Below are 16,717 nucleotides of genomic sequence, written 5' to 3'. Positions count from 1 at the left end.
GGGGGGCAAGAGCCAAAAGGTCCATGCGGCTCTTGAAAAGGAGGGAGCAGGGGTTGATGGCCCCTGCCGGACCAAGACGAACAAAAAAAAGAATAAGGAGGAGACAACGTAGGGGGAGAGAGGGATCACCTGAGGGAGAGGGAGTGTGGACGACAATGAGAGGGAGTATAATAATATTGAAAATATTTAAAAACCATTTTTTCTATTTTTATAGATTTATTGAAAATAAGCCGGTTCAGGTCAGCATCATATTAATCTTCTCCTGATACGATACGATATGAATCCGTTGATTCAGGCCGATTTGCAACGATACTGACAACATTGGACTCGACAACTGATTGGACTGAGCTCCGCTAAGACTATCCCGGCTGCGGGCAAATTTTGCTATTCAAGGACCGTCTATATCGATTCAAGTATTGAAAGTCCATTGAGAAACCGACCTGATGCCAACCCCTAGATAACCACCGGCCTTTGCACATGCATGGATGAAAGAACTGACCTGTGTCTATGGAATGGGTATTGATGGTTCATTGAGTACCTGACCCGATGTCCATCTCTAGTTATTCACCCGCCTTTCCACATGCATGCATAAAAGAATTGCCGTATAGAACATTGATAAAGTCAAAAACAGAGGACAACATTGCAATTATGAGCGTTGTACACGCGGAGTGGAGTTGAACAGCACAACAAAAAACGTGTGGGCTAACATGCCACATATATGTTACATATCAAGTGCAGTTGGGCATCACTCTAAAGAAATTAGATTGGTATTTCTCAAGGGCATCTTCATTGGCACAACACAAATAAAAACAGTTTGGTATTTGGTCTCTCTCTCTCTCTCTCTCTTGTATTGTCAAATATGATGGCTCATGTCCAAAGAAAGGCAATCTCAACCTCACTTTCAAGGTGTGCACGGCAACTAATTGTATGATGAAGTTTAAAATATTTTTGACCATGTGACCAGCACTCCACGCCTACTGTTAAAAAAGTACAAGCCCCAATTGTTGGAAAGTTGATAAGAATCTAGCCGGTATTTTACATGCCTAAAGTTGCAACCTGGTAATGGATTGATGGATACCCCATTTTTTCTCTCACGTTCAATATCATAAACAGATAAAACGAATTCCCAAAAAGATCTGAAGCTAGAAAGAAGTAGTCAACAACTTCCTTTTTTACATGCATTATCACATGGGTCTTTTTACACACTGCTCTCTTCACGGAATGGAAATCCCAACTCCTACCCTAAATCTGTACAAATCTTATTGCTTTCTCCCACCTTTGCCATATATGTAGTAGAATACAAACTAGAACAAATTAATTGCCACACAATTGAAAAGAGAGAGAGAGAGAGAGAGAGAGAGAGAGAGATGGGGATGTAATTAAGGCTACTGAGTTTAGTTGTTGAGCGCCTAATACGTACACACGAAAACGATGAGTAAACCATTAACGCATTTTGTTCTCTCTCTCTCTCTCTCTCTCTCTCTCTCTTCCCCTTTTGTTTTTTCTCTTTCTAAAGCTGCGATTGTGTTGTTTTGATCTACCTTCTTGATCTCCAACCTCATTTCTCACTTTGTTTGAGTGGCCTCATCTTGATGCATCAAGAGTTGTTATCCAAATATTTCCGTTAATATCTTGCGGTAATTTTGTCTTAAGTTGCCGGAATCCTGCAAGAGGCTATATTGGCCGATTGCTTTTCTTGTGTGGTCTTTGTCTTTGCATTCATTGCTCGCATCTCCACAACCGTCAACTTCCTTCAATTAGGCTTAGGTGTTCCTAGTTGTCCTGGATGCTCGTGATCCGATGCCTTTCTTTTTGTATTTCATTTTACCTTTCATTTGAAGAAATAATTGGTTTTACGGTGAACAAGCGAAATTGATAGTAATAAACTTGTGGGCCTTAAAAATTACTCTTGCTTTTGTTCTAGTTTTTTCCTTAATTATATATCATCATTCCTTTTTTACTATTTTGGGTTGGGGCGGGGGGTTTGCTAACTGTGGCCATAATTAAGAGTGGGGGCAAAGGTGGGAAATAATGCTTGAAGCCTTGGCCAATCTTTTCAGAGTTGCTTTTCTTTTTTATTTTTGCCTTGCATTTTGATTTTCCCACAGCTTCTTCCTGTGTCCCTCCTCATGGGCACCCTTCTTCTCCCCCACATCATCCTGTGGGGTCCTCTTCCTGCTATTAATATAGACCACAGGTGCTTCTTATGACAACCATTGACTCAAAGGGAGGAGAAGAACATTAGCTCTCTCTCTCTCTCTGCAAAATGGGAGCCCCACTTTCTGCATGGCCTTGGGACGATCTGAGTGAATTCAAGGCATGTGAAAACAAAGAATTAGTTCTTCCCTTACATGCTTGCCTTCATCTGGTTTTCTGTAGGAGTGGGCTGATCTTCATTACTAACCTCTTGGTTTCTTTTTCTTTTCTCTCTTTTGCTGTTTTCTTTTTCTCCCGATGGCGTCAACGATCAGTATTTTTTATATGCACCGTTGATAGCAAAGAGTTTTAATTCTTGGGGAGAGAAGGGAGAAGAGAACTGGTGCCTTCATATTCTAGCAATATGTGCATTGAGGGGTCTTGTACATCAGTTGTGGTATTCATACAGCAGCATGTTATTTCTCACCAACAAATATAAGGTTGTAAAACAAGGGGTGGATTTCAAACAGATAGATAGAGAATGGAATTGGTATATTTTATTCTTGTCTTTTCCCTTCTGTTTCCATTTCTACTTCATTTAATTGTTTGAAAATTGAATGATGCTATGTGCCTCTTTTTTGTAACACTGCAGGGATAATTTCATCATCCTCCAAGCTTTCATGGCTGTTATAGCATGTTATTCTTTCTCTTTCACAGAAAGCCTCCCTGTATTCAATTTCAGAGGATTTATTTACATGTTGGTACTTCACATAGTGATCGCAGAGGCCTTGTATTATTGGATACATAGGATGTTTCACTCTGATTACCTCTTTCGCCATTACCATTCTCTCCACCATCTTTCTGTAGTATCTCAATCTTTCACAGGTAAATAAGAGCACAGCTACCATAATAATGCTTTGTTTGCTATCTTCAATCTCTGGGGAGTAACCACAGTTGGTGATCTCTGCAGCTGGAACAGCCACCTTCTTGGAGCATCTAGTGTTGGGCTTAATCATGGGCATCCCCATGTTGGGGGCAACATGGATGGGTGGTGCATCTATCACCATGTTCTATGGATATGTACTGTTTTTTGATTTCCTGAGATGCATGGGACACTGCAACGTTGAAGTGATGCCAATGTCTCTGTTTGAGAACATACCCATCCTTAGATATCTCATCTACACACCAAGGTTTGTTACTCTGCGGTATAGTGATCCCTTTCATCTTTGTGGAAAACCTTTCCTCACAATGTAGGCTTTGTTGATCCTTCCTTTTATCGGCTACAGCTTTTGATCTTTGAAATTGCTGCAGAACTTATTGCAAAAATTTCCATTATCTCCTTTCCCTGTTACAAAGGAGTTAAGAAGTGAAGCATACACCATTTTGTCCTCAAGGTCAACAACCTTTTCACCTTAGTTAACCTTTAGAAGGAAAACATGTCCCATCATAATTTATACAGAAGCGATGCATGAAGCATGAAGCAAGTGTGAAGCAATTAGGAAGCAAAAAAGTGGGTAAGAAGCGATAATAGAAGCAAGTAAAAAGTAACACAAAATTAGAAAAATAATAGATATGGCCGGTTTTCTCACTTAAATACATCATTAAGGATTTTTGCCATCATATGTAGGTTTTACAAAAAAAAAAATCTAAAATGAAAAGCGTGTTTTAAACATCAGCTAAAGTTCGATTTCATATGAGAAAAGAGAGATTCTCATGAAGTTTCAGAAGCATACAAAAAAACATGAAGTTTAGCGCTTGAAAAGCGAGTCCCTAAGATTTTTTAGAAGCTTCTGGTAGCTATGATTTATGTTCTTGGTTGTACTTTTTTTTATAGGCAAGATGGGTTTAGGCAGACCCCTACCAGATATCTCTTAAGCCCCATGTGCCAGAGGATTCGAACCTGGGCCTTCAGCTTCGCACAGGACCCCGCTTACCACATGGGATACCACCTGGGTGCCCTTTCTTGGTTGTACTTTGAACCCAACTGATCTTTCTTCATGATTCTTGCAGCTACCATAGCCTTCATCATGCAGAGATGAACTCAAATTTCTGCCTCTTTATGCCCATATATGATGCCTTGGGGAATACTCTGAATAAAAAGTCCTGGCAGCTCCACAGGAGGATTAGATCTGGTGGGTTTCTAAAACTTTGATATAAATATAAATATAAATATAAATATAAATATAAATATATATATACGTAAAAAACTCCAATAAAACATTTCCTGCAAAAAAACTCCAATTAATTACAGGCTCAAAAGTGTTGTTTTCTTTTTCTTGTCGTATTCTTATATTTTTTTAAAGCAAATCCTCTTCCACCTTTTTTTAAAGGAAAATCCTCCTCTACTGTTCATAAGCTGAGACTGTTAGACTTTGTACTGCAGGGAAAGATGTGATGGTTCCAGATTTTGTTTTCCTTGCACATGTAGTTGACGTGCACTCCTCTGTGCATGTACCCTTTCTAATTAGATCTTTCAGCTCACACGCATTCACCACCAACCTTCTGATGCTGCCCATGTGGCCCTTTGCCTTCGTAGTGATGCTCATCATGTGGGCATGGGCAAAGACTTTTGTAGTTTCATTCTACATGTTAAGAGAAAGATTGCATCATACATGGAGCATCCCTAGGTTTGGATTTCAGGTGAATAGTTTTTATATTGCACATATTTTTATCAATCTTTCTACTCTTTTTGTTTAATCTTTGTTGGCTCTCTTCATTTTTTCTTTTTTTTGATTTGGTTTTATCGTTATACGCAGTATTTTTTACCATTTGCTAGGGACGGGATCAATAAACACATTGAAGAAGCGATCCTGAGTGCAGATAAGTTGGGTGTCAAAGTTATCAGTCTTGCAGCGTTAAACAAGGTGAAATAGTTAATATTTAAATAACTATTACATGTTGATTTTTGTTGTTGACACTAAAAAACCATTGTATCTTAATGACATCACTACCAACTACCTAGGTACACAGCTACGCTAGGCAGTTGTGGTTGAGGATCATTAATACACGGGTACGAAGTTCATATCAATTGGATGAGCCCGTGACTGTGGTATCATAAAAAATCTGACAGCCTTGATCTATCACCTTTTTGTGGGCCATGTTCCTGCAAGAAGTAGTGGAGTCTACAGACTCTATACTAGGGGTGTCGGTGTCAACGGGTCGGGTTTACCCGGACCAAACCCTATAGAGTCCGGGTATGGTGATAAATAAGAAAACCCGATTATGGCTCGGGTCCGGACCTGAAGGTCCGACTAATACATGGAGTTGGGTATAGTTTGTGAAATTTTATACCAGACCCGTGGCCAACCCGAGTTCCGATTAAGGCCCGCAAATTTTCAATGTAAAAATGATAAAAAAACATTATTTTACCGGGTATGGTTTCGTTTATAGTAAACTGGATTAGGCCCGGGTCTGGACCCAATACCATACCCGAAAATCAGGTCCAAGTCTGGTTTTACCTGGGTCCTAACCAAACCAAACCTGTTGACACCCCTACCCTATTAAATACGATGGCTTGCATGGTAGGCAAAAAGAAACCTTTAACGATAGCACGCACCCCTCTCTCCCTCTTCTTAAATTATCTGTCAGAGTATGTTGTAATGCATATATTCTCTTTGTGCAAATCTCTTTCGTTGACCTATGGAATGTCATCTCAATGGTTCTATAATTTCATGAAGTTAGGAGAAAATTACAGCTGGCTACGATCAGACTCAATGCTAGTTTTTACTCATTTCTAGTGCTTGTTATTACGCCAGAATGAAGCTCTCAATGGAGGAGGGACACTATTTGTGCAAAAGCACCCGGATTTGAGAGTAAGAGTTGTTCATGGGAACACATTAACTGCTGCAGTTATTCTTAATGAGATCCCAAAGGATGTGAAGGAGGTGTTCTTGACCGGGGCTACCTCTAAATTGGGAAGAGCCATTGCTCTCTATCTCTGTCGACGCGGTATCAGAGTGCTGGTATGTGTCACAATTTACAGATATAGCTTACAAACAATAATTCACTTGATTAATTACAGTTATTAATGTATTTATGTTTAATTTATTGACAGATGCTCACACTCTCTATTGAGAGATTCCAAGCCATTCAAAAGGAGGCCCCCACTCAGTACCAGAAGTTTCTTGTCCAAGTAACAAAATACCATGCAGCTCAGAACTGTAAGGTAATAAAGCAGAAGAATAAGAGGACTAAATAAAGATATAACAATTGACAACTTATTAAAGAAACTCCTTTTTATGCCAATCACAGTGTTTGAAAATAAAGGGCAAAAAAAGAAGAGTGGCAAAAGAAAAACAGTTTCTTATTATATCACTCTTGTATAATTTAATCTATGGTGGACTTGAAAACGGCAGTTCTTCTGTGCCAGTCCCTTTCTAACACTAAAGGCAATATGGCTCACTGGATTCGTAGCCATATATCAAGTTCATTTACTCCCACATGGCGTCTAGCTTTCATCCCCAAATGAGATAACATCATCATCTTCACACTAAAAACATCATTACTGCTACTATTATATCTTTACCACTATAACAGACGATGATGTTGCTTACTTTTCCTGTTTTCTATTTTTTCGTACGTTGGTAGACATGGATAGTTGGGAAATGGATTTCACCAAGGGAGCAAAGGTGGGCCCCAAGTGGGACCCATTTCCACCAATTTGTGGTACCCCCAATCCTTGGGCTAAGAAGAGATTGCACATATAGCAGCCTGGCAGCCATGAGACTCCCGGATGACGTTGAAGGATTAGGTTCATGTGAGGTATGATATTTTGCAGGGTTTGGTTGGGATCCTTATGGCTCACATATTCCTCATGATCTGTATATTATATTATAATTATATGTCATATCATCCATGTTATACACTTTGCGTAGTCTTTCTTTTTTATTGTTATATGCCACCAACCTTCAATTTATTATTATTGTTGTTATTATTTTATTCAGTACACGGTTGGGAGGAGGATTGTCCATGCATGCCATGCAGGAGGTGTGGTACATCTTTTAGAAGGGTGGAACCACCACGAAGTGGGGGCCATCGACGTGGACAGGATTGACTTAGTATGGAAGTGTGCCCTAAAGCATGGGTTAAGACCCATTTCTTGATATACGTGTAGTATTCAAAAGATTTCAGAGGTGAAAAACAATTTGTATTCTTGATTCTTCAAAAAGAATTGCAGAATTGTATTCCATGTACGAGCCTTCATGGCGTCATGTTTATATTGATGCCATGTCAACCTCTGATTAATGTGTATTTATCATTTCTTTTTCGTTTTCTTTATGACTATTAATTATTTCAAGAGATTTGAAGATTCCCCATTTACTGAATATCTTTTAGTAACGTATAAGATTAATCTTTGGTTTAGACTTTTAGTAACAGTGGCACAAGTTCAAATACTCTCTCTCTCTCTCTCTCTCTCTCTCTCTCTCTCTCTCTCTCTCTCTCTCTCTCTCTCTATATATATATATATATATATATATATATATATATATATATATATATATATATATATATATATATATATATATATATATATATATATATATATATGAAGAATTGGGTGCGGTTGAGTGTGTCCATCAACATTTATTGGTGCAATTTGGTGGTATTAATTGGCCTACCGATTCAAGATCTTGATCCAACAGATTTCAATGGTACATGGCAAGGTGCTCAAAAAGCCTTAAAAGTTGCAAGCAGGGTGGATAGCAAGAGCACATCGGCTTTATGGACCTGTCCCGATTGCCAGACAGTGAAACCATTAGCCGCATGATATGGGTGCAGGTAAACTATTCCCCTGCTTTAATACGTCTGCGTTTGGCTGTCATTTGGGATTCAAAGTTTTTATGGGCTTCCTGCAAACGGAAACTTGGGGTTCATGAGCTTGTTCAGCATATCGTAAAGTACTGAGTGCCTTTGATTTCCACGTTCTTCAATTAATTGCTTTAACTTCTTGACATGGGGTCTTTATTGTTTGACTTGTAAAGTCGTGTTACTCCATGCAGCATTCACTGTAAAATCAAAACCAGTTGTCAGGTACTTGGTCAAACTCAGGGGGACTAAGGAAATGACACCCTTTAGATCTTGTTTGGCAAGCAGCCATTGATTCTCGGCCAAGTTGAAGGGATGTCACGAGTTCGAAACCCACCCATCAGTGCTCTTGGTGCAAAACCCCTTGGCCTCTCCATCATGGGCAAGAGAGACCTGGGGTTTTGCACCAATGAGCTCTTGAATGAGCTCCCCCCATGTCAAAGTATGATATTTGATGTGATATGCACCAGTATTAAGCCATCTCAAATATAAGGAAATTTGCTTTTGTCACGTATACGTGGGTCGTAGAAAACGTCTATTTTGAATTGAAACTTGTAAAAATTGCAAAGCTGATAGTTCAGTCACGCTAATCACGAAGCGAAAGAGGCCCACACAAGATTGACATCGCTGCCCTTTGATCTTTGTTTTAGTCCTTTCCCTTTACTATTCGGGTACTTGGCTCGAAATGGGCCGGGCTTGGGGTGCTTTTTGCAACCCCGGCCCAATTAAAGTCACTGTGGGCCTGCCCTAATTAGTTAAATGGTCCCGAATCGGGCCTGGTCCATGTTGCAAAGACACAAAGCCTGGCCCGTATATCTGTCGAGCCTAAGGGCAAGGCCTGAACCTGATTATATCTGAGTTGAGATTTTGTCGACCTGGCTTTGAGTCGGGCCTGTGAAAACATTACGAGCCTATACTCAGGTCGACCCAGCCAAGCCCGGCCCGATGCTCACCCACTAATAACAGGGCAAGATATGTTGCCCTTCTTCAGTTCCTACCAATAAGTCAAGAAAAAAAAGTTTCGCTTTACGTTCATTTGGTTGGATGCTAGCCAAAAGTATGTAATGATGAAAACCCGACCAACTGACATGGTTTTGGCTGTATGATCCAAAAGGAGGGAAGGATGGAAGGGGTGAACATAAAGGCAAACTCATTTATTGCCCTACTCCAAATTGAAGCGCAACAATTGATTAGGTTTGCTGTGTAGGTCTCAACATGGTAGTGAGAATAAATCAGCAAAACATTTCCTACTTGATCATTGGACCACATGCCAGGCTTGGCCAACTGCACTTCAATTTGTGGGGTGTGTGTGTGGAAAGGGGTTTATGTGCCCCAAGGTGGAGCTATGTCTTTTTTGTATTGGGCCCTTGAACTCACGTCGAAAATAACCCCTCACCAAGTACATGACTCCTTAATTTCAAAGACGCTTTCTTTCTCATGCACTCTCATTCATAGGTACAAAGTTGAAGGTCCCAATAGCACAGCGAATAAATGATAACATGTTGAGGGATTGCATTTGTACTCATTGCTTCAAACATGGTTTTGTTTAAATTGTGGAAATTTCAGCTGAATCAGGACAGGGTCTTGTTAGAAAGTTATTATCTTGAGAATGAAAATGGCAAGATGAGGCAACTCCTTTGGTGTTTTCAATGTTGTCTGCCTTATTATTTTAGGTAGATTTTCCTTGAACGGTCAATTTGTAAACGGAAAATGGCCTTACTGTAGCTTTCCATCAAATTTGCATCTCTGAATAATCGGCTCTCATGGACAGGTGCAAGGTGTTGGCATGGCGTGGCCATGAGACTTTATAATATTGAACCCACATATCATAGACATGTATACATATTCATCTACATGCATTTTACCATCTAAAATCCCAAACATTATTGTAAACTCACCTCCCCATTTTCTAGCAACCAAGCTAAGGAGGATTTAATCAGTAACAGCCACCCCTATCACTCCCTCACCACATCACTGACCACATTGACGCTTGACATACCTCCTGTTGGTAAAACCCTTGAGGTTCCCCCTGCCCATTAAGATGTATGGCCAGCTTCAACCTTGCAGCAAGGGACGCTCTCCGTGGGTTTCAGACTTGTGACGTCTTTTCAAACTGGTGATGTTCACAAGTCACCCCTATCATGTGAGGCGGAGCCCTTGTAGGCAAACCACAACACTTTTAGTTACATTGATATAGCTAGTAAAAACTCATAGAAAATTTCATTGTTCGCCATTCATAAATTTCTTCAAGATTATAAACTACTCTTCTAAGTATGCTGACAAAAAAATGATCACTTGAGAGATGAGGTCCCCGACTAAAACCATCTGATTGAGAGCACCCTTTCCTATTTAATAAGATCGGACATGATCACATGGGATGAAGTTGGGTAGCTATGTATGGATGATGAGTTAGACCTGCAACTAGTATTTGATTTAGTATTACAGCGCCAGGTTTTATTGAAAAGCATCAATGTCCGATTAAATTTCAGAAAAGGCAATAATTGCATATAAATGACTTGCTTTTCTATTATCCTGACAAAGTGCTTTTTAATGCAGTTTACTTTTCTATTATCTCTTTTCTGATCTCTGCTGTTCCTGACTAAAAATGTCACTTTCATAAACTTCTCAAGGATTTTTGGTAGACCCATTATTAAAATCATGATTTGAAAATTATGCTTATACTCAGGGAGAAAGATGAACAAATTGCAGGCTTTTATGGGATTATTTTATATACTTTGAGTCAATGGGAGGGAGGGAAATTTAACTATGGGTTGGTCAAGGGCATAGATGATGTTCCTTAATAAGACATTTTGCTTTCTTAACACGCATGCATCATTTCTTGTGGTTTGGGGCTCTCATTATTGGATGCATTCAAACCGAGTCTTAGTTGCCATTAGTTTTCTTTATTAAACCCCTAAGCTCTTAATTATTTGCAAGTTGTTTCTATCACTTAGGGCTCGTTGATTAAATTTATTGTGGTAGTTAGCATTTCTGGCATTCTAGGAATGATTCAATGTTACCTAATTAAATTTGAAATATATATAAGCTTAACAAGAGGATTTTCTAGACGACCTTTATAATTAGTCCTCTTTCAAAATGAACAGTATATCTCTCTCACATCTTTGGCAAACAAGTGAGTCAATTTGTGACTTGATCAAGTCATCTCATCTGGGCCCCTACAGAGTCGATAAATCAGTATGCCATGGTAATAAACTAAGCTTAGTAATGTCAATATGAACCGACAAATAACCCACATGGTTGTGACGAGAACGGCTTCAGTCTTTAAACATATTTCAGGTTGAGATCAAATGAGCAGCCAAGTGCCATGGATACGTGACACTAGCCAATCACGTGATAGCATTGTGTCAAATAGCCATGGCACCTAGCTGATATCTGGATCCCTGCTCCAGGTTAGAGGCACAGTCTACCTTGTACTGATTAAAAAAAAACAGGTACCAACTGGCCGAACCATTCTCTCTCTCACGTTAATATTTTTTTCAACAGAGAAAGCTGGGTTAGGCAGACCCTACCAATTATACAACCATATTATTGAGATTCGAACTTGCAACATCCCAACAAAAGGTGATGTGGAGTAACTGCTCCTACCAGACAAGCGAAGCCCCAGTTGGTCTCCCTCTCTCTCTCACGTAGTTGCTCAGCGTAAATTGACTGGCTTGCTTATACAGGAAATTGCATTTCACGTCGGCCAAGCTTCGCCCTAATAATTCGGGCGAGATGACTTGGCAACTCCAGATATACATATAATTTAAAAAAGAGAAACGTTTAAGACTTGCCTAACTCAACCGAGTTTTTTTTTTTTAATTTGGAGTAATGTTAAGACTTCACTGAGTTTAGTGTTTCACGATGTGGAGCCCTTGCTAAAATGAGGAAAACCCCGGGTGAGGCCCCACGACTACTCTATCTTATTTGACTTATCTTTGAAAAATGCAGACACATCCTGTTAATGTGTCAGCCGAGTTTGATCTCGATCAAAACCACAGTGTTTATGTGCTAACAAGCGACTTGATGTATAGGTTTGTGCCCTCCTTTTAGGTATCTGAGTTTGACATTTGGGAACAAAGACTTTGCTCGTCACTAAATTTGTAAGACAACGTGCCATGGTGCAAAAACAAGAGGCAGGCGAATGCTGCATGATCAGACCCGTCAACCATGGGTAGGCATTTGAGGGCCATTACTGCCGACTGAGTTGGATACCTGGACTGCTAAATTTAATGACTAAAAGAGAAATGACCTAAGCGAGAGTTTATCATTTAGCTTATGATGATAGTGACCATTCATAATCCGGCAGGACACATATCACGGGCGGAGCAACATACTGCCCACACTGACACAAAAGCTGCTCTCTCGCTCTCTCTCTCTCTCTCTCGCTCTCTCTCTCTCTCTCTCTCTCTCTCTCTCTCTATATATATATATATATATATATATATATATATATATATATCACCCTAACATGGATTTCTGGCTCCGCCCCCTAATCACGTATATAGAATATGTATATCAACTTGTACACTCAACACAAGTGAATTATGTGGGTAGCTGGAAGTAGGGTTGGTAATTGAGCCGATCAAATTCAACAAAGAATGTTTGGGCTTGGCATATTTATCAGTGGATTGAGCTTGCCCTCGTGTTTAGCCAAACTGTGCTCGAGTTCGCGTTGTGTTCAAATGAGACCAACCAAATATGAACCGACTACAGTAAAAAAAAATTCTTATCATTCGTAAATACAATGCATATATATAGGCTTCCCCTATGCCTTCCTTTTTTTATAGGCAAGCCAGGGTTAGGTAGACCCCTACCAGTTATACAACGAAATGGTCGAGATTCGAACTTGTAATGTGACAACACAAGGTAACGTGCACTAGCTGCTCTAACCAGACAAGCTGAGCCCCGGTTGGTTCCCCTATGCCTTTCTAATAGAGGTATAGTAGGTGGTTCTTTATTAAAGGCCAAAACAAGAACCCTTTTTACAAAAGTCACATATCAAAAGACAAAAAAAATCTCACATAAGAAACTTTAAAAGAAGCATTCATACTTGGCTAGGTCTCTTGGGAGCACATAGTGCTCGAGAAAGTATTAGGGATACAAGCATGACGGGTTTCATATCCCAAAATATATTGGAGAGTCAGGTTAGTAGAAAATCAGAATAGTCAAATTTTGCAAATTCTTCTTCTTAGATCTGACTCGCGAAGAACAAAAGCGAGGGTTTTCACTAAAAAAGATGGTTTTTTTATTTAAAATGAATTCAAACTTCGAGAGAATGTAAAGGTTGTTCTTCAAAGTAAAGAGCCTTTTCTCCTTTGATGAGAAGGGATCAGCCAAACCAAAATTTTCTTGATCGTTATTTTTAGAGCGACAACATGGAGAAGATTTGTACATCATTTGCGAGACCTAGAAGAACATGAGTTCGGTAATGACAACCATCAAAACTTATGAAAAAGACACCAATACAAACAATATACGAATGTTAGGGCTATCACAAACTTAGAAAAATGCACGAAATAACCAAAATAAAGATTAAAACAAACTGAATTTATCATAGGCTTTGGTATAACTTTCTCCATTGATGAGCATGGGAGGGCACAAGCCGCACTTTGGCTAGGCGCAAACTCTAAAAAGTGCGAGTCAAGTGGATCTAGGTTCTAGCCTGGGCTCAATGGAGCTTTAGACTAGGCTAGTCAGCTAAGTCAAGTGGGCTACGTTAATCAGCTAGGTTAGGTTAGGATTTGTTAAGATTCTGGTAGAGTGACAATGCTAGAAGGGACAAAGACCAGATCTTAAATATTAGAAGGAAGCATAAATATTTACAGTTTTATAGATTAATTAAAATATATTTCCTACATATTTGAGATTCATCTAGATGAACGGTTCCTAAAATGAGGTTTTTAAATCAAAGACCAAGATTTGGCCAAGGTTTATAATCTTGGATGGAAGGGTTTTCTAAAAAAAAAGAAATTTGGGGCTTGAAAAGTTTTCAAATGTGATTTTAGAAGGCCAAGAAAAATCATGTCCCAAAGACACACAAAAAGGCGGTTGATGACAAGCTGGTGTCTGCAAAACGCTGATGAGAAGTTGCTCTAACAACAATTTGCTTTAACGAAAACTTGCTCTAAAGATAATTTGTTTTAAAGACAATTTGTTTTAACAACAATTCTTCATCTATTAGGACAACTCTTGATAAAAAAAAGCTCTAACAATAACACAACGAGTTCTACATTTTCCAATCAATGGCTAGTTGGAAAATGTCTGGCCAATTATTTATTTATAATTATTATTATTATTTTACTTTCCCTTTTACATTTATTACCGTATCAGACACATTATCAAACACATTTTTCTTCATATGCATGACATACAAATTATGTCGTATCAATATGGTCGACCAATACGATAGTTTCCAAAATATAGATTTCTTTGTCCAATTGTGATCATTTCCAAATCCAAGGAAGGGTGACGCCCTACGGGCATCTATCAGTCCACATAAAAAGTATCGCAATCTTCTTAAAATCTCTATGGCAGACAACCTTGTGGGTGAACCTTCCATTTCAGTTGTGCATGCTCGAAACATATTCCTTTGTCATATGAATGGATGGTTGCTGGGTAGAAATCGACGATGATAATCAAACCAGCATGACTTCCTTCCATGCGCCAATCTAAAAGATTTTGTATCCTTCATGCAATATGAATATGACAACCTCCCATGTGTGCTCCATCCAGATAACATACCATATGCAGAAAAGTCACAGATTGTCCATAGAACAACAACCTTCATTTTGAAGTTTTATTTTTTGTGGGTATCGTACGTGAGAACACCATCATCCCACAATATTTTCAGTTCATCAATCAATGGACTTAAATATACATCAAGATTTTGGCCTAGAGAAGTCGGACTAAGAATCAATAGAGATAAGAAAAGATTTTGACACTTCATACACAAACTTGAAGGAAGGTTGTATAGAGTGACAAATACCGGTCAATACGAGTATGAGGTTGATCTACCTCCAAATGGATTAAATCCACCTGTACATAAACCTAGTCTAACATTCCTTACTTTCATTGCAAAGTTCTGATGAGTACGATAAAAGTGCCTCTAAGTTTTCACGTCAACAGGATGTGTGATCTTGTCTTCATCATGTCGAACTTTATTTGCATGCCATATCATTTGTTTAGCTGTCTTCAAAGACATAGACAGTCATTGCAATTTAGGGGTGAGAGAGAAGTAAATGAGTGACTTATATGACACTTCTTTTGACCTTGTGCTACCATTTCCCCTTGTCTTTGACTTGAACCGAGGATGTCCACATGATGGACATGATCTGCTATTTTCTTGATCTTTGAAATACAATATGCAGTGATTTGGATAAGCATCTATCGTTTGATACCCAATACCTAGAGCATTGACCATAACCTTCGCACGATACAAATTTTCTAGCAATTTCTCATCTTTGGGCAACATACTTTTCACAATAGAGCATAAACGGTCAAAATATGATTGACTCAAATTATACTCTGACTTCAAATTTAGTAGTTAAAGAACTGCAGATAAGATAGTATGACTGTCGCAACCATTTCACAATGACTCTTCAACATCTCTAAGTAAGTCATAAAATCTATTAGCTGCATTGTTTGTTGTTTTTTCCTCTACCCTAATTTGTAGTCATTTTATCCTATAATGTTACAAATATTATCATCACCAATTAAAAGAGAATCTTAATAATGCTATGATGAAAACAATATCTAATTTATCTATTAATTCTTGTTTGGTGATTGTTTGTAAGCAATTCTTTGTTTCAATTAATGCATAGATTTTTGCGTGTAACACCATCACATCATATTTATACACATCACGAAGATATTTATAAATATGAAATCATATTCCATAAAATGATAGATTCATTTAAAGCATGTTTTCCTAATACAATTTCATATGAAAGGCATAATCAAATAAAAAATAACTTCATACAAGCATAGATACAGACACATAAAACATTGCAATACATTCAAATATCCATATCAAAATAATATCAAACATGTACCTACAACAAACACACTCTAATATCTCGTTAACTACTACCATGCCTGGCATGTAAGCCGTACTCTAAAAATAAGAATACTTTTATTCTCATACATTAAAATCATGCTCAGCATGATCTCCAAACTTCATCAAAGCAGTCCCAGATATTCATACCTAAGTGAGTATGTGAACATAAAAGTGTTGCATCAAATAAATTAAATAACATGTGATGCGCTTGTATCACTTACTCACCATGGGTATTTACCCGGTTTGCATTGTTTTTCACTACAACAGAGCAGTAGATTAGCGACGACCACCTTTCGTCGCTAATCCGTCGCTAATCCGTCGCTAACCATGTTAGCGACGGATTAGCGACAACGCGGCGACAGTATGCTTACGTCGCGAATATTTCGACGCTAACTGGCGACGAAATTATTCCGTCGCCAAGTCCGTCGCTAATTGCGACGGAATAACGAGCGCTATATTCCGTCGCCAATCCGCCGGTACTAAACGGCGACCACGGCGTGGCGACGGATTTAATTCCGTCGCTAAGCCGTCGCTAGATTAATATGAATAGCGACGGAATCATCCGTCGCTAATCCGTCGCAAAAACGAAAAAAAATCAAAAAAAATTTATTTAAAAATTAATTACGGAGAACTGTACAATTTATATTTCCTGTACAATTTATATTTCCTGTAAATAAAAAACAAACCACACAAAAAAATTCATATAACAAGTATCTA

General features: G+C 38.7%; 1 protein-coding gene across 1 annotated transcript; it reads left to right on the top strand.

Annotated features, from left to right (window-relative positions):
- The first annotated feature begins 2,136 nt into the window (after positions 1–2,136).
- Positions 2,137–7,436, top strand: CER3 (Fatty acid hydroxylase superfamily). The gene is made up of 11 exons (XM_089998682.1): positions 2,137–2,317; positions 2,472–2,686; positions 2,789–3,021; positions 3,107–3,326; positions 4,147–4,268; positions 4,520–4,776; positions 4,893–5,000; positions 5,892–6,098; positions 6,191–6,301; positions 6,724–6,897; positions 7,080–7,436. The coding sequence occupies exons 1-11, from the start codon at positions 2,267–2,269 to the stop codon at positions 7,236–7,238; spliced, it is 1,857 nt and encodes a 618-aa protein (XP_089854808.1). The 5' UTR covers positions 2,137–2,266; the 3' UTR covers positions 7,239–7,436.
- The last annotated feature ends 9,281 nt before the right edge of the window (positions 7,437–16,717 follow it).

Source organism: Nuphar pumila, chromosome 3 (assembly GCF_984573655.1).
Source record: "Nuphar pumila chromosome 3, dmNupPumi1.hap1.1, whole genome shotgun sequence".
Classification (NCBI taxonomy): Eukaryota; Viridiplantae; Streptophyta; class Magnoliopsida; order Nymphaeales; family Nymphaeaceae; genus Nuphar; species Nuphar pumila.
Note: the sequence above shows the minus strand (reverse complement) of the source record. Positions and strands in the feature narration are given on the sequence as shown.